Source organism: Coffea arabica, chromosome 11c (genome assembly GCF_036785885.1).
Source record: "Coffea arabica cultivar ET-39 chromosome 11c, Coffea Arabica ET-39 HiFi, whole genome shotgun sequence".
Classification (NCBI taxonomy): Eukaryota; Viridiplantae; Streptophyta; class Magnoliopsida; order Gentianales; family Rubiaceae; genus Coffea; species Coffea arabica.
Window position 1 is genome coordinate 5,576,398 of NC_092330.1, and position 19,254 is coordinate 5,595,651.

General features: G+C 35.2%; 2 protein-coding genes across 2 annotated transcripts; one reads left to right on the forward strand and one right to left on the reverse strand.

Annotated features, from left to right (window-relative positions):
- Positions 1 to 9,570: 9,570 nt before the first annotated feature.
- On the reverse strand, positions 9,571 to 11,362 carry LOC113715862 (1-aminocyclopropane-1-carboxylate oxidase homolog 1-like). Its single transcript, XM_072071271.1, has 3 exons — positions 10,708 to 11,362; positions 10,221 to 10,542; positions 9,571 to 10,115 (listed from the first exon to the last, which is right to left on the reverse strand). The coding sequence occupies exons 1-3, from the start codon at positions 10,947 to 10,949 to the stop codon at positions 9,849 to 9,851; spliced, it is 831 nt and encodes a 276-aa protein (XP_071927372.1). The 5' UTR covers positions 10,950 to 11,362; the 3' UTR covers positions 9,571 to 9,848.
- Positions 11,363 to 17,586: 6,224 nt separating this feature from the next.
- Positions 17,587 to 17,925, forward strand: LOC113715863 (uncharacterized). The gene has a single exon (XM_027240164.1). The coding sequence runs from the start codon at positions 17,587 to 17,589 to the stop codon at positions 17,923 to 17,925; it is 339 nt and encodes a 112-aa protein (XP_027095965.1).
- Positions 17,926 to 19,254: the final 1,329 nt, after the last annotated feature.

Below are 19,254 nucleotides of genomic sequence, written 5' to 3' on the forward strand. Positions count from 1 at the left end.
TAGAAACCCTATGTTATTATCCATTTAAAGGGTAAATAGAAGATCCATCAATGATCAATAGCCATTGCTACTCGTCATTATCAAGGGATATCCTCGATCATGTTTGATTTCAATATTGGTGCTATAATAATGACCAATATATAGGGAAAGCTTTCAACCACTACCTAAATGTTTCTCAACTAACCAATCCAATTGATCTTAGCCATTAACAAGACTCACTATATAGAATGCGGTTATATTAAAATGGCAAAATTTGACTTGTTTTATTTGGATTTTGAGCTAAGATTGCAATTAGTATACGTTGATGTACATGGATTTTAATGTTAGGCAGGTTATTGCTTACTGAATTTCCCATTCCACAAAAGAAATGGAGGGTAATTGAGCATTAGAAGTGTACTTGCATTAAAGATTCAATGTTGGCAATGCATAGGATACACTTAACAAGGGAGCCAATATTCATTAGTGAACAGATTGGCGTTCTTTATCCCATTCATGGAACAACAAGTCTTCTATGTTCCACAATGTTCTGGATCACATTTAGAAACTCTTCTATAGATGGTTCCATATATAATTGTAGTATTTTTAAGAAAGTTTATGTATCTCACACAAAATTCAACACTCAAGTCATCTCCATTTTAAAAGGAAAAACATCATGGGATTCCCCTCATTTTTATTTTTTTTTAAAATTGCATAGCTAAGGTGTGAAATCAACTAGTATAACAAAATAAGTATGCTTAACATTTTAACTTTCTCGTGCATGACCATTTCTATTATAAAGAGCTCATTGTTTTAAATGAGAAAAATGAAATTGGATGGTAACATTTGCTTAGTAATTTAAAATCACATATATGCTCGAAGGGTTTGCGGTTGCATGATTAGACTCCATTTCTTAAACTAAAATTAACATCTATAATCAGTGGCTCAGATCAGGCGTTACGATTAGCTACAGCCGATCTGAGCAACTAATTCTTCTCATTGAACTTTTTAGACACTTGCGTATATATTTTATATCCCAAGCAACACAAAAGACGATCGGTGGACTTTTATATATTTGTGTAACTTTTCAAAGATGCTAGTAGAATCCCTAAGACTAACTATATTCATCCAAATTTATGAACTGCACTTGATTGTTGTATTATACTCCCTCCGTCCTATTAAAAATATCAATTTTTTTTGTCTGCCTGAAATTATTGTCACTTTCTAGAATTGAGAACCAATTTTTACCCCCATTTCCCATTTTCACCCTTATATTGATTGGCAAAAGAGAGTTGTGTATAACTATTATAGCTCCCAGATACTAGTAGTTCTCAGTTGTTTTCCAAGTTCGAAAAGATGCGAGTTTCAAACAGAAGTTTTTGCATGTGTACATCACAGTATGTGCACTTCAAAATGCATGAAAGCACAAGGGCCCACATTCTTTCTTTTTCCATGGACTCGTGAAACCTTTTCAATTGTGACGGCTAATTGAAGAGGGTACATTTGAAAGATTGCGCAAATACCTCTTCAATGTTACTATTAATAAGAAAAACTCCATTCCCAAAGTGTGATAAAAATTTTGGAACAGAGGGAGTATTCCTTTATTGTGTAAAATAGTACCCATTGAAATATCACAAGCAATATGTTTGGGCAACATACATGTTTGCATTGTCAACATTACAAGCAACAGCAAATTGCATCAACCATCCCTAGTATATGACTGATGTGAAATTTTAACTTCTCAATATTAAAACTAATAATTTTAATACCTAACAAATAAAAGCCCCTAATGGCCTTGCCAATTAAATTTTGACAAGAATAAGTCATGACACATCAAGTGGCCAATTTTTAGAAGGCAAATTTGGCATATCACTTAGGGTCCGTTTGTTTCGGGTGAAAATATTTTCCAAGAAAATATTTTCCTAATTTCCCGTGTTTGGTTGCACAAAAGTTACTGAAAACATTTTCCTATGTAAAATATTTTCACTCATCTTATGGAAAACAACTTCCCTTCCAAACTTACTGAAATTGTTTTCCGAAATGCATGCATCCCGCCTGTAGTATGTTCCAAACTTACTGAAAACATCTTGTAGTATGCTCTTTTTTTTTTTAGTGTAAATCCAAGACCTCTTCTTTACACTCCCTCCCCCGTACCACCCCAACCCAACCCAACCCTCCTCCTAGTATATTCAAAAAAAAAAAAAAAATCTCATCCTGCTCATTTTATGCTAGTAATTAATTATGTATAATAGGGACATTCTTTTCTAGAGAAACTTTCAGCAGTGAGAGTGCAAGATATATGTCACAATAAGCATTGCATGTGATTGATATTTGACACTAAATGGCCAGCAACTTGTTTATTGCTTAAGGAGATATTTTTTATTCATATATACATTTCTCCAAGATTTTTTAATGTTAAACAATGAGATAAATTTTTTTATTTTGCATGGGAAGAAGTATGTAGTTATAATGTGTAGAAAGTAAAAATAGAGATAAAAGTGAAAATATTTCAAAAGGTAAACAAACACCAGAAAAATGTAGTAAGAAAATATTTTCAATAAATTAACCAAACACCTGAAAATGATGAAAGGAAAATGATTTTCATGGAAAATTACTTCCACGGAAAATATTTTCCCAAGGAAAACATTTTACTTCCAATCAAACAGACCCTTAAATATTGAGAACATAGGCGAAAAATAAATTATCTATGGACCAACCATAATAGAAAACGCAGACAGCATCTATCTATGAAAAACGACAATATAACACTCAAAAGGGACCACAATTAAAATAAAAACAAAAACCAATTCCAACAACCAAATAAAGATATAATATTACACAAACATGCACTGATGATGATTATGGCAACTTTATTTAAATTATAAACACAAAATCATGATTCAATCGACAATTTTTTTGGTTTAGGGTGTAGAAATACATATCATAATCTGGGATGATACTTTTCTCCTATTCCTTCGTTTCCACAGTCAGCCTTCCTCCAACACAGATTTATAGTCTTCAATCACTAATTTATTTTGAATAGATGTTAGTTTGCCGCTGGGCATTTGAAAATTCAGGTTTTAGATTGGGTAAAGAAGAAGAGCAGGAAATGGAGTGTGAAGCTTGTTGATCCTTACCTTTTGTATTTTATGAAGGGTTAATTTTATATACACTAATAGTGTATACATTATTACGGTTGGATACATGATACATATGTAAAATTTGGGTTTGAAATTCAAATTCATATTATGTGTTATGTATCAAATAGTGAAAATGTATATATTGTCAATGTATAAAAAATTAATCCTTTTAAAAATAGTTAACAAAACACATGATTGGCATGTGAAGAAACGTGGTCAAAATTTAAGTGAAGTGCTAGATTTACCAATTAAAAAAGTGGCCACTTGATGTGTCTATGTCTTATTTCTATCTAAATTTGACTGAAAAGGTGATCAGGGACCAAATGTAATCATTTTTTATTTATTAAAAACTAAAATGTTTTGATTTTGAGAGACTAAAATTTCAAATCAATAATATATAAGAGATGATTGGTGCAATTTTCACTTACACCAATAATACCAATTGAATACCTCATCATTAACCAATACATAAAACGAAATTTTAAGTATTATTATTAGGTGTTCGATTTGCTCAAATTGTCCATAATTTGTTAAATCTTTTCCATGGTCCAAAAAGCTGGTGAGGAGGAGGGAAATTTGGTGCCACATAAATTGTTTCCATTGCATCATATGGGAAGTTTATCTTTATAAATGGTTGCTTTCCTATCCATTGTAGTAGAATTGACTGGTTGTAATTAATCTCTTCCAATGCTAATTAAAGATTTTGTGCTGTATCCATAGAGAGGAACTGAAACACATTTCACAGGCATGAGAATAAAAAGCATGTAACAAGGGTACTAGTTTTGGGTAGTTAAAAGCATATTCTATCATATTAGACACCTCTCCATTGCATTGGATAGAAATTCTCTCCATTACAAATTTTGACTTAGTTTTCATTGTTCAAATGCTTCGCACAAATTAAATGTCAAAATTTTCTAAAAAATACGTTGATTTGAAGATCAAAATGTTGTAAAATATATAGTATTTCAAAAATATTCTTTGTCCCACATCGGAAAAAAATGAGAAGTATTATTTTCTCTGTCCCACATTGAGAAGTGAGAAGGGTTGCAGTCTTTGTCCCACATCAGAAGTGAGAAGGGTTGCACCTCACTCTGAAGTCTATAAATAGGATCCACTTCTCCCTCAGAAAATCACCCCAGCAGCTTCAGTTAATATCTTTTGATAGCTGCTCTATCTCTCTCTCTCTCTCTCTCTCTCTTTTATTTTTTGTTAGTTGATATCTTCCTGATAATTCTGTTCTCATCTTCCTTTATATATATATATATCTGCTGATTTTTAATTTGCTAGTTCTGGTCCTTCTAGTTTGCAACAAGAAGAAAGGTTGTTTTTCTTATTCGCAATAAATAGAAGAAGGCTTGTTTAATCCTGGGGAAATATTTCAATACTCTGAAATAGTTTCTTAGGACAGTGCTTTCTAGCACGACTCAAGCAGATAGTGTTAACATTGTTGTAGCCATTTATCCTACAATCTAAGAAACTATGGCATCTGACAATGTTAGCACCCCGCAGCCTTCATCAGCAACTGTTGCAGTGGCACTACCATTCGCCAAGCCCTTTCCAGATGTATCCAAAATTGAAATTTTCGCCAATGAAAATTTTAAAAGATGGCAAGAACGTGTGCACTCTCTACTTGACATTCATGGAGTAGCTTATGCGCTCACTGAATCTCAACCTTCCGCAACTGCGGATGCCAAGACTCAAGAAGCATGGCAATATGCCAATAAGGTATGTCGACACACTATCCTTCAAACACTCTCTAATGAATTATTTGATGTCTACTGTAGCAGCAAAGAAGCCAAGGCAATTTGGGAAGCCTTGGTAACAAAGTTTACTGCCGAAGATGCAACGCACCAAGCAAAAATTCGTCGTAGGAAAATACAACCAATGGCAAATGACTGATGACAAGGAGATGAAAATCCAAATCACCGAATATCAAATGCTGCTAGAGGACTTGAAAAATGAAGACATCAATCTTCCTGAAAAATTTGCTGCAGGCATGCTGATTGAAAAGCTACCTGAGTCATGGGCCGACTATAAAAACAACTTGAAACACAAGGAGAAAAATTATACCATGGATGAGCTCGTGAAGCACATCCTCATTGAGGATTCAAACAAAAGGGAGTTGAGAGCTACCAAGGCAAAGGAGATGGCTTACAAAGCCAATCTGGTGCAAAGCAATAATAAAAGGTACGCCAATAAATCCCAAAATTACAAGCCTAAAAATTTTAATGTCAAGCCTAACAATCCCAACTTTAAGAAGAAGAAAGGCAATTGTTTTTATTGTGGAAAACCAGGACATTATGCAGTCCAATGCAGACATAATAAAGGTGACAGAGCAAATGGTAACCCTCCTAAGGTGCACTTAACCGAAGGAGATGATATAATTGCTGCTGTCATCTCCCAAGTGAATAGTGCAGCCAATGTCAAAGAGTAGGTGGTAGACTCTGGGGCTACTCGGCACATATGTGCGAATCGAGAAGCATTTTCCTCCTATACTCCTATAGGGGATGATGAAGAAGTGGTCTATCTTGGTGACTCACGAACGGCTAATGTTCTGGGTAAGAGCAAAGTATTCTTGAAACTCACTTCAGGAAAAACTTTGGCTCTCAATGATGTGCTGCATGTGCCCAACATTCGGGCAAATCTGGTTTCCGTAGCATTGCTAGGAAAAGTTGGAGTGAAAGTGTCATTTGAATCTGGAAAGATCATAATGACCAAAAATAATGTATTTGTGGGCAAGGGCTATTGTAATCAGGGACTTTTTTGTACTTAATATTTCCAATGTGATCAATGAAAATGCATCTTCTTCTGCTTATATTGTTGATTCCATTTCTTTATGGCATGCTAGATTAGGACATGTTAATATTGGTTATATAAAGAAAATGCAATCATGTGGCCTAATTTCTGGTATTAATGATAAAATGAACAAATGTGAAATATGTGCAGAAGCTAAAATAACAAAGAAAAGTTGTATAACTGTCCATAGAGAAACTGAATTATTAAATTTAATTCATACTGATTTAGGTGATTTAAAACAAACAATGACTAGAGGTGGGAAAAGGTATTATGTCACATTTATAGATGACTATTCTAGATATACCAAAGTTTATTTACTTAGAAATAAAGAAGATACTTATAATGCCTTTTTATCCTATAAGTCTGAAGTAGAAAATCAACTTAATAAAAGGATAAAAAGAATTAGATCAGATAGGGGTGGAGAATATTTAACTTTAGATAACCTTTGTGAACAGGAAGGCATAATACATGAAATAACTCCACCTTATTCACCAGAATCTAATGGAGTAGCTGAAAGGAAAAATAGAACGTTAAAAGAAATGATGAACTCTATGTTAATTAGTTCTCATGCTCCAGATAATTTATGGGGAGAAGCTATATTATCTGCATGTCACTTACAAAATAGAATCCCACATAAAAAGACTGGCAAAACACCTTATGAGTTATGGAAAAATTATAAACCAAATTTGAAATATTTAAAAGTTTGGGAGTGTCTTGCTAAAGTCTTGTTGCCTGAACCTAAGAAAAGGAAAATAGATTCTAAAACTTCTGATTGTATGTTTATTGGATATGCTGAACATAGTGCTGCATATAGATTTCTTGTGTTAAGAAGTGATATACTTGATTGTAATACAATTATTGAGACAAAGAATGCTGAATTTTTTGAACATATTTTTCCACTGTCTAGTAAAATTTCTCATGCACCTGTTGAAATAAATAAGAAAATTATTCCAATTGAGGAATTAAGAAGGAGCAAAAGGCCAAGAAAAGAATTTTCATTTGAAAATGATTTCCAAACCTTTCTTGTTGATAATGATCCTTTAACATACTCCGATGCTATTTCTTCTCCTGAGTGTAAATTTTGGAAAGAAGCAATTAAATCTGAAATTGATTCTATCTTGTCAAATAAAACTTGGATTTTGGTAGACTTACCTCCTGGTGCAAAACCTATTGGTTGCAAATGGATTTTTAAAAGAAAATATAACTCTGATGGCTCTATAGAAAAGTACAAAGCTCGCTTAGTAGCAAAAGGATTTTCTCAAAAACAAAATATTGATTATTTTGATACATTTGCACCAGTAACTAGAATTGCGTCTATTCGAGTTTTATTTGCTTTAGCTTCTATCCATAAACTTGTTATTCATCAAATGGATGTCAAAACAGCCTTTTTAAATGGTGATTTAGAAAAAGAAATTTATATGTTTCAACCTGAGGGATGTATTGTATCTGGACAAGAAAATAAAGTTTGCAAACTAATTAAATCTCTTTATGGTCTAAAACAAGCTCCTAAACAGTGGTATGAAAAATTTGATCAAGTCTTGATAAAAGATGGATTCTCATCTGTAGAAGTGGATAAATGTGTATATGTCAAAATTATAAATGATCAATATGTGATAATCAGTTTATATGTGGATGACATGCTTATATTTGGTACTAGTCTAGATATTGTAAATAGTACTAAATATTTTTTGTCTTCTAATTTTGATATGAAAGATTTGGGTGAAGCTAAAATAATATTGTGTGTTAAAATCATAAGAAAAGGTGATGGTATAATGTTGTCACAAGAACATTATACAGAGAGACTTCTTAGGAAGTTTGAAAATTATGATGTGACACCTGTGAGTACTCCTTATGATGCTAACACTCAATTAAAGAAAAACAATGGTGACCCAATTGCTCAGTCTAAATATGCTCAGATTATTGGGAGTCTGATGCATCTGATGAATTTCACTAGACCTGATATAGCTTATGCTGTATGTCGACTGAGTAGATATACTCATAATCCCAACCGTGAGCATTGGTTTGCATTAGTCAGACTAATGAAATATTTGAGAGGTACCATGAATTTTGGTATCCTGTATAGTGGATTTCCCACTGTATTAGAAAGTTACAGTGATGCTAATTGGATCTCTGATTCAAATGATACGAAATCCACTAGTGGTTATGTGTTCACCCTTGGTGGTGGTGCAATAGCATGGAAATCTGCTAGACAGACAATCATTGCTAGATCAATAATGGAGTCAGAGTTTGTAGCTCTGGAACTGACAGGGACTGAGGCCGAGTGGTTGAGAAATTTCTTAGCTAATATTCCTTCAACTAAGGATTTGTTGCCTCCTGTGTCCATACATTGTGACTGTCAAGCAGCGATTGCCATAGCTAAAAATAAATCGTATAATTGTAAAAGTCGACACATGAGATTGAGACATGATGTCGTAAAGCAGCTGCTTAGAGATGGAATTATTTCCATTGATTATGTAAAGTCAGAGTTGAATTTGGCCGATCCTCTGACTAAACCCGTTGGAAGAAAATTGATTCTTCAAACTACAAAAGAAATGGGACTTCGACCAACAAGCTGTCAATAGAGACGGTAACCCAACCTATGTGATTGGTGATCCCATGAAATAGGTTCATATGGGTAATAACAAGTCAATATTGATGGTAAAACACTTCAATTTAAGTCCCTCCAGAGATAAGTGCTTTGAGTAATTGTGAGGATGAGTTAAAACTCTTAATGAATTCATATCCCATTAGGGAGGTGTAGTTAAAGCAATACACACTTGATGAATTCACCTATATGAGAGTGGAGTGGGGCCGCTCCTATAAGATTCATTGGTCAAATCTTTAGAGCTCTCATGAATAACCAGGCAGGCGCACGGCCAAAAAGCGCAAAATCGCGTTAACAGCAAATTATGGGTTGCAATGTGATTGATAAAATCTCTGTCATACATCAAGAGTTATTGGTTCATAGAAATTTATATTTCACCAATAATTCTGTAGATCATATTTTATCAATCTATGTTTGGTTCATAGTCCAAAAGACACCAATCTAATTACATTACAACCAAATCCAGCAGAGTACTTTTAAAATTCTTCCTTTATCCAAAGAATTTTTTTGAAATAGGTGGGAGATTGTTGTAAAATATATAGTATTTCAAAAATATTCTTTGTCTCACATCGGAAAAAAATGAGAAGTATTATTTTCTCTGTCCCACATTGAGAAGTGAGAAGGGTTGCAGTCTTTGTCCCACATCGGAAGTGAGAAGGGTTGCACCTCACTCTGAAGTCTATAAATAGGATCCACTTCTCCCTCAGAAAATCACCCCAGCAGCTTCAGTTAATATCTTTTGATAGCTGCTCTATCTCTCTCTCTCTCTCTCTTTTATTTTTTGTTAGTTGATATCTTCCTGATAATTCTGTTCTCATCTTCCTTTATATATATATATATCTGCTGGTTTTTAATTTGCTAGTTCTGGTCCTTCTAGTTTGCAACAAGAAGAAAGGTTGTCTTTCTTATTCGCAATAAATAGAAGAAGGCTTGTTTAATCCTGGGGAAATATTTCAATACTCTGAAATAGTTTCTTAGGACAGTGCTTTCTAGCACGACTCAAGCAGATAGTGTTAACATTGTTGTAGCTATTTATCCTACACAAAAGAAGAGTAATACCATAATCAGACAAATTCATATCATCATAGTAATTTAGACATAAATAAATGAGGGGATCCATGGTGAGGATCCCAATCCTATTCTATAATACCACAAGACATGACTTGCCGATTACCATAATGGAAATTAAAGAAAGGACAAAACACAAGCACTTATTTTATGCTATGCATCCGCAACTTCTCTAGTGAGCTTACATCATAGACCATACTTGCTACACTTTATGACATTAATTTTTTTTTTTGTACGAGTAGTAGTACATAGTCGATTTGCAACTACTCGTTTGCGCTTATCAATTGGAAATGAGGAAGGGCCTTGACACCATCAAGGCCTTTAGAACCAAAATAGTGGATGTAATCAAGGAAGCTGGTTTCCCTGTATTTCTGCGGATTCTTGTCGGATAGAAGCTCCTTCACTGGCCCGTATGGCTTGGATTGATTCTTGTTTCTTGGGTAAATGAAGCATGCAGCTGAAATTCTTGGACCAGCTCTTGTAGCTACTACTCTATGTTCCACACTCTTGAAATGATCGTTGGTAATCAGCTGCAAAATCGACGGGAAAACGAGATGCTAATTGTTAGAATGAAATCAAACTGGAGTAGTACTTGATCAACATGATGTTGAGAATATTATTTAGTTGTTATCTACCTGCAATAGATCTCCAGCGTTTACCAAAAGGGATCCCTGAACAGGAGTTACATCCACCCATTGGTTCTTGTGCAAGATTTGGAGACCACCAATGTTATCTTGCAAGAGGATTGTGAGGATATACGGGTCGGAGTGTTTCATTATGCCTATGGTCAAGTCAGGCTCTGGACATGGTGGATAATAATGACATAAAAGTCTCTGGATGTCGAAGCATTCCAAACTGGCAAGGTGGTTGCTGGATAGGCCTAGTGCTTCAGACAATAATTCAGCCAGCAGGTTTTTCAATCCATGCAAGCGATTGAGATAATCTCCAATTTCGTTTCTGCAATTCAATTCCAATGATCCATTAAAAAAAAAAGAATCTGTCAAAACATGCATTTATGTTAAAAATAAGATATTAAATTTGAAATCTTCTACACCGCTAGCAACCCTCTGGCTGTGCAAGTCGTTACTTTAACTGAAAAACTCCTAAAATTCTAGGAATTACCTGCAAATTTCAGGGAAGCTCCCCAGATCGATTTTGCTGGTGTCGTCGAAGTCACATGACAGGGTATCTCTCCATTGGGCAGTTTTGGTTTGATAAAGATCCCCCGTGGAATAATATTTCACCTTCCTGGTACAATCTCGGGTGTAGAATTCCATCCTCATTTCCTTCGGTTGCTCGTGAAATTCCCTGGTGCTTCTCAACAAGTTATCCAACACACCGGTGGGAATCCCATGATTAACCATTTGGAAGAAACCCCAGGTCTGCAATGCCTGACGGATTTCATCAACAATTTCAGCCCTTCTTGATGGGATCTCAGAGCCCTCAAGATCTATGGTGGGAACCTGCGGTAGGGGACTGTTGCTGCCTGCATCTCTGGTTGTTCTTCTAGCCTCTGACGACTCTCAGGTGGACAGATGAAAATTCTTGGGATCTTCGCTGCCCCAGAATCCACGAGTCCTCTTACGCCTACCTTGGTTTCATCGAACTGCTTCAATTCTCTCATCTTGTCATCGAGCTCTGGAAAAGTAGACATGATTCTTACTTTCTAGGTATTGAAACTGAAGGGGTTTTTTGCTCTTATATATAGCGCTTAAAGATAGCTCAGATGCTTGATTTGTTGGGACATTTTCGTTGGGGTTTATATAGGAGAAACTCCGGATCCTGTAAGATACCAAACTGTTTCTCCAAGTGACAAATTTCCACCAAATAAAATAAAAATGTGTATAACCCAAAAAAAGGGATTGATTTCGTATATTAATGGCTATGAATGCATGACATGACATGTGTACAAGAATTGATTTTCAAATACAAATTAAAATTAAATAACATATATTCATACCTGCTATTAAAAAAACATTATTTTACTTTTGATCTATGCTGACGCAAGACCTCAATAAAGAAATAGTGTTGAGTAGTTCAACCAAATTTGATTTCTTACTCAGCTATTAGCAATTTGTCAATCCACGAAAGAATAATAATAATGTAGTATGGAGTTGGCTTCTTTTCCATTAAACAAATAGAGCAACAGTCATAGGGCTTCTTTTTCTTATAAAAGATTAGAGAGCCTTTTTTTTCCATTATTTACTATCCATCCTTTCTTTTTCATTGTGATTATTATCCAGCTAAAAGCTTCCCTGTTTGCATTTAATGGTTAGAAAAGTTTAATTCCTTTAGCCGATTATAAATTTTAGTACGTTTTCCTCAGTTTTTGATTTTGTTACGAACCTTTTTCTCCAATCCTTTTAAGGTAGCATCTTACGTTCTCAAGGACTTCTGTGCAAGCTCTGATATGTTTTCAACTTGAGAAAGCAGGGCAGCTCCTTGGATTCATTTTATTTTTCTTTTGTAAAACAATCAGAAGAATATGTCATTATTTTTATTTCCTACTTCTTAGCACTGATGTAGTAGGGTTTAGGAAATAGGAAGGAGAAATTGAATGCTGAAACTCTGATTTATGAGATTTTAATTTTAACTATTAGATCAAATCCTATTCAGTTCGTTTAATTTAAAACCACATTTGTGCCCCAGATACATTATATATATTTGGGCACAAAGTCCCAGTGGCCCTCAAACTATTAGCCGGATGAACTTTTGATCCCCAAACAATTAAAAGTAAACTTTTGGCTCTCAATCTATTCAAAGTACAAAACGTTAGACCTTCTGTCAAATTCAGCAGTTGATATTGAAGGAAACAACGACCACGTGAGACGCACGCCGAAATATGAAGGTGTGACGCCCCTACTTCTCCCAAGGGCGAACCCAAGGGTATCTGCGGGATGCTTGCCCAACTCTCGCTAGGATTCGGTACAAATTCAATTCAAACTTAAGAATAACCAATCAGTATTAACAGTCAAAAATATAAAGGAAGGTCAATTTCTTAATAATCGATCAAGTCTTACATCATAAGTTACCTAAAATATCTTACAATCCCAAAATATACAGCTTCCAAAAGTTGACTAAATGAATACATTCAAAATTCTAATAAAAGGCCATCAAGTCGACCTTTCCATAATTCCTTCCATTTCAGCTCCTGTTAAAGAAAGCAAGTTTAACGGGGTGAGCGGATGCTCGTGAGGCCAAGAAAACATGCAAGACAAGTAATTCAATAATAATAGCACTTACACAATAGTGAAAACTATAACATTCAAGGAATTTCATAATTTATAATAAACACCCTTGAGTAGGATGCAGGAGCTGTCAGGAGCTAATTTTCAATTGTTTTACCTAAGTTCAATTTAATACCTTCTTGTGACGACACCCGGTCACCGGGGTAGGTAATCAAATTCGTAGCACTTCACTTATTCCATTTATGTTTCTGAGACGACTCGAGAGGTACCTCTCACCCGAATCGGTGTGGTACTTACTATCGTTCAGAGGTCGATGAGACTCCGCTCCAATTGACTTAGCATGATTTAGGGTACTGAAACGACTCGAGAGGTACCTCCCACCAAATCGGTGTGATACGTACAATCGTTCAGTGGTCGATGAGACATCGTTCCAATCGACTTAGAATGCTTTAGGGTTCTGAGGCGATTCGAGAGGTATCTCCCACCCAAATCAGTGTGGTACTTGCTATTGTTCAGAGGTCTAGGGTATTGAGATGACTCGAGTGGTACCTCCCACTTGAATCGGTGTGGTACTTATAATCGTTCAGTTAATAGGTCTGAGTCGATTCGAGAGGTACTTCCCACCAAATCGGTGTGGCACTTACTATCGTTCAGAGGTCGATGAGACATCGTTCCAATCGACTTATGCAGCCATAGCATATTTTTCAAGTCAAGTCATGTCAGATCAAGCAAGTCAGGTCAGGTCAAGACAAGTCAGGTCAAGCAAGTCAAGTCAGGTCAAGCAAGTCACGTCAGGTCAAGGAAGTCAGGCCAGGTCAAGCGAGTCAAGTTAGGACAAGCATGAGTCATTTATTTCAAATGAAAACGAGTGCGATAAAGTACACACTCGGTTCGGCAAGTTTACGTATCATGTATAACACTTGTACAACTAATATTTCAATCACATAAGCATTTAACACATACTTGACACTCACCAAATAAACAAAGAAGAACTATCACTTGACGTTCAGGTGTCCACTGTGGAATTCTCTTGAAGGTTCTCGTACGAGGCTGAGCAATTAATAGTGAACTATCATTTATATACCCCAATTATCACGAATGGTTGTACGCTTGTACCATCCAAAAAAATCTCACAAAAGCGAGCCTAAATTATTCGCGAATCAAGGCTCAAAAGTGAGATTTTAAAATACAAGAGAAATCTGGTTTTCATCTTTGAAATCAAGTGTAAAACGTTCAAAAGATATCAAGGGAAAAAGGAGAATTCAAAAAACTCCATTTCCTTAAGTTTTGAAAATTTCAGTTTTGATACAAGATCTTTGAAAAATCGTATCTTACTCATTACAAGTCCAAAATTGGAAAACTTGGTACCGTTGGAAACTTATTCCAAAGTACTTAAAGTTCCTAGAAGACACTTTTTCCATGATTCCAAATGGATGACATTCGAAATGTGGTTCAAAGTGGCTGTTTTGGACCATTAAGACAGTTTTGGGTTGATTTTCGACAAAGTTTAGAAATTCGGCAAAATTCACACAATGCGAAATAGCCTCTACAATTTGGAACTCAATTAGAGTTACAATCGAAGTTTAAAACACAATAGGCGGAACAGGAATCGGAGTTTTGAGTATCGAGAGACATCAGTTCAAAGTTGGTCACATTTCGCAAACTGTTCAGTCATTTTCCAGATTTAAAGACTATCTTGGAAATATCATTTGGCCATCGATTTGGCATTAGAAATACAAAAAAATTGGTACACTAAATCCTCCATGTGTGAACAACATTGCTACCAAGTTTCATGTAAAAATTTCCACGGGAAGGCAGTCATTAAAATAACCAAAATTCAAGAAATATTTCAAGGCTAATCTGCCTTCTCACTTTTCTTTTGCTTGCAAAAGTTTTGTGCAATGAAATCAGTTCTAAATCACTCCATTTTCGAAACCAAGAGTCCATAAACATCCACTAAGCAATTTAAAAGTAATGAGCATCACAACTTTCGAAATATAACTCCCCAAATCAGATTTGACCATTCGGTCAAGAGAAAAGGAAAAGTTTTCCAGATTTGAAAAGCAGACTTTGGGACATCTGTTGGGCATCGAGAAGGACTTGGAATGACATCAAACTTGGCAGTATTATACTACCATATGAGGGCTATTCCACTGCCAAATTTCATGGATAAATAAGCACGGGAAGTTGGTTAACCAAATCACTCAAGTTTCCAAAATTTTAAGGCAAAGCTGCCTTGTATATGAAAATTTTCTTTTCTAAACTTTTGACCAAGGGAAAATGCCTAAAACATGTCTCGTTTATGATAATCAGGTCTAGTGAGGATTCAAAATACATTTGGTAGGTGATTTTCACTAAGAATTTCAAATAACAAGTCCCAAACCAAGATTAGTTAAGGATCAGTCCAAAATGAAGAATTCCATCACTAAGCCAGTTTCAAACTTTGGCCACAACTCACTCAATTTAACTTGGAATTGAGCGTGGTTGATGGTGTTGGAAAACACATTCATAAAGCTACAATTTCTCAGAAGAAACCATTTTCAAAATCTGCCTACAACTAGTCCACATTTGAGCATCAAGTTGTAGTTCAAGTTCTGCCTTCCAGTGAACCAATGAAACAGGACAGCAATTTTCAAACGAATGGTTTGGCTCACTCAAGTAAAACCAAGATGTGCATTTGATACCAATGGAAATCTGAGAATGTCTAGTTTCCAGTGCCACAAATGGCACTCGATTTTGACATCGGAGTAAAAAGTTATAGCCGAAACAAAAGGACTGCCTGGGCAATCCGGGAAAATTTTCCAGTTTTGCTATCCTTTAGAAATCAATACATTTGGCCAATCAAACCATGTTATTTTTCAATGAAACTTTCTACACCATCCATATAACATGTATAAATTATAATCAAGCCATTAGAATCTCAAAAATTCACACCAAAGGTCACGAACATGGCAGGGGTAAAATGGTCACTTTTACTCATTTCACCATCCTTGAGTTTCTATCAACAACCCAACATTATTCCACTAATATAAGCACTAAACCAGCATTAATTTCATCATCATTCACTAAATCAGTCCATCCAATCAAAGTGGGAGTTCATAGAGCCCACACAACAATTTTTCAACATAAACAAGCTACTCATATGCATGCATGAGTTTAAACGTGCACTACTACATCCCTAAAGCGAGATTTGAAGGGTTGATCGTCACTCACTTGCATTGATGTTCAAGACAGAAATTTCGGCTCTCCTTAGCTCAAGAAAACCCGCGGATTGCAGCTCCTTTTCTTAGCTAGATGTGATATCCAAGTGTTAGACTAAGTGTGGTTGAAATTTGAAGTGAATTGGAGGAAGTTTGATGAAGATTTGATGAAGGAATTTGAAGAGCTTGGAGTTGTTTTTCTTGTCTTGATGGCCGGCTGTCTAAGAGAGTGCTCGATTTCTCTCGAGTTTGTTTCACTCGTGCACTAAACCTCTAATGCACTTCCAATCATATTATTATTATTATTCATTCTTAATGGTCTAAAAATAAAGGTCTAAAGTCCCTCAATTAATCGCGAGCGTAAAAAAGCATATTTCCGATTTAAGCGCGATAAAGTGAAACTTCAAGAATTCTTATAATGATAGTATCACTAACTAATAATTGAACACTTAAACATAAAAATATCTATTTCAAGACTAGTATACAAGTCTCCAATTTTCCAAGCTTATCGTATTCTCTAATCGATTATTGATTCCAATCGCATATTCACTATTTTCACTTAACGAGCTTTCAAAAATTAAATTTTGAAACTAGTCATTTTAAAAATATAAGCAAGTCATAGTTCCATGCAATTGGGTCTAAAATGGTTGAAATAAATTATTTGGAGAAAATGGGTGGATAAATAATTAATTAAGCCATTAAAATAAGATTAAAATAAGTAAAAATTCGGGTCTTCACAGAAGGGCATTTTTGTCCATAATGAGCTGTGTTCCACTCTGTAAAATGGAGTGAAAAATAATTTTGACCAAATCGTTTACTTTTACCAATATCTCTTCCTCTACCATTGTTGGCGATTGCTGCAACTTCCCAACTATCAACACCGTGGAAGTAGACGGTGATGCAAAATGGAGTGGAGAGCAAAGGGTGACCAAAGGCCCAGGGATCAATCACTTGGAATTTCTGCTGTGTCGGGGTGTGCGTGCAATCACACGTCTTTGAAGGAGTGATATAAACAATGTTGATCCCTGTTGCAGATGGGATCGGGATGAGCCTTCGAACCTCCTTTGTTCTCTTCATAGATTATTGCCCCTAAATTCTTTCAGATGAAATTGAGTGAGATACCATCCACCCTTGAAACCCCTAACCTCACCCACCTTTCCCATTTATATTTTGGGTAGCTTAATTTGTCGAACATCCCAAACAAACAGTCAAACTACTTGTAATCAATGGGTGGAAGGATTCCCTCTCCAGCATCATCTTGCCAAATTCTATTCTACAAAATATCGGTCAAACCCTATTTGCTCTTCGTCCGTATCGATCCAAAATATCATCTTGCATCCCAGCCCCTAACCCAATTTTAGCTGAATATTATCAACCTTTTTGGGCATTTCAGCAACTCCCAAAACTTGTTGATCTTTCACACTGGAATTGAATCAAACTTCCAGCTGAGATTGGAATTTCCATTGCAAAACAGTTTTATCGAGTACAGTACAATAAAATATACTATCTGATTTGGGTCTGTTGTGGGCTTCTTTCCATCTCTTCCATCGGAAAGATCGATCCCTTTTTCCCCACAGTTTTGATCCGGGCTGGTCTCTGATTGCATTTGAGGTATGAATTTCCGAAGCGTGGAGGAGTTTTGGTTTTTTAAAATGAATCAACACTCGAAACCAGCCACTAGGTGTTGGCATTTTGTGGGCACGTTTTGTAGCATTATTTGCTTGATATATTCAATGCTTTTCAACTGGTGGTTTGTGATCCTTGTGCCCTTGTTGGGATATGACTTGGCATGGTATAGCCATTTTTTTGTGGAAGGAAACGTTCCTGCAACTTTTGGGCATCACTTTTGGTCCCTTTTGTGTGATTTCAAGATGTTTAGATTGATGCTTACTGGTCAAATGGATAGAGAAATCAAGAGGCTCAGTAAGAGGCTAGTTCTGCAAGCTTACTAATCCTTTCGGATTTTCTATTTTACTCTTTTCTTCTGATATGGTTCACAAAACCGCATGAATTTCCCGCTGCAACGGAGTTTTTCTTTGTTCAACTCTATTCGGGAAAAAGTCCCATTTTACCGAGTGAAACACAGCTTATTGTGGACAAAAATGTCCTTCATATTTTAGCATGTGTCTCACGTGATTGTAGTTTCCGTTGGTATTAACGGTTAAATTTGATAGAAGGTCTAACATTTTATACTTTAGATAGATTGCGGGCCAAAAATTCACTTTTAATTGTTTGGGGATCAAAAGTTCATCCGGCTAATAGTTTGAGGGCCACTGGGACTTTTTGCCCTATATATTTTGGTATAAAGCAGATACATAATATTTAAAAAAAATAAAAATCTTCATCACTTTACACTCCGTTTCGTTGGAGACGGCTTCTAGAACATTACATCCGACTGGCATATTCAGAAATGAACCACCCTCGAAATATTTTGCTCTAAATTTTTTTTTTTTTATAATTCTATCCAACTTTTTTTTTCTTCTCGAACAATTATATTTTTTGTTATTTGAAACTTGCTATTCCACTAATCAGGGATTGAAAATGTTAGTAATGCGAGATACACTCTTTTCATTTCACAAAATTTCTTGACAAGTTTTGCAAGCTCTTTAGATTTTAAAAATTTTGGTGTTCTTTTATATCAAATTCGTGGTACTTAAAAAATCTTAAAATACCAAAGTCTTACAATTCATGGGATTGCATAATAGTACACCTCATGTCATGCCATTTCAAATCAACGTCCAATCAACAGAGAACAATGAAATTATTGAACTTCCAGTTTCAGATATTTCAAGAATCTCGTGACTTTCAAATTGTTCTGAAAGAACACCCAATGAAAGAGTTTACGCTAAATGTATCAACTAATTAATTTTAATATCCTAAAATATAAGTATTTATTATTTTGGAGGTATCGGGTTCACAAGTCAATGATAAAATATTTCAAATTAAGTTGGTTATGTAAAGAAACAACCACTAAAAAAAGAAAATTTATTTATTTGGGCAATACCTAGAGTTCTAATTGAACAATCTGTAACAACCCAATACTTGTACCTATCCAGCATAATATTTAGTTTTCCAGTCATTTTGCAGCCCAATTCTTAAACTCAATTAATAAAGAAATTTGGAAATCTTTGCGACGTTGCCCTCAAGCAACCTCTTCATATTATCATTGACTTTAGTATTATCTACTCCCGAAGACGTCAGTGTACAATGACATTTTTTTCTTTATTATAAAGGATAATTTTATTAAAATAAATTTACACTAATGACACAAAATATATAAA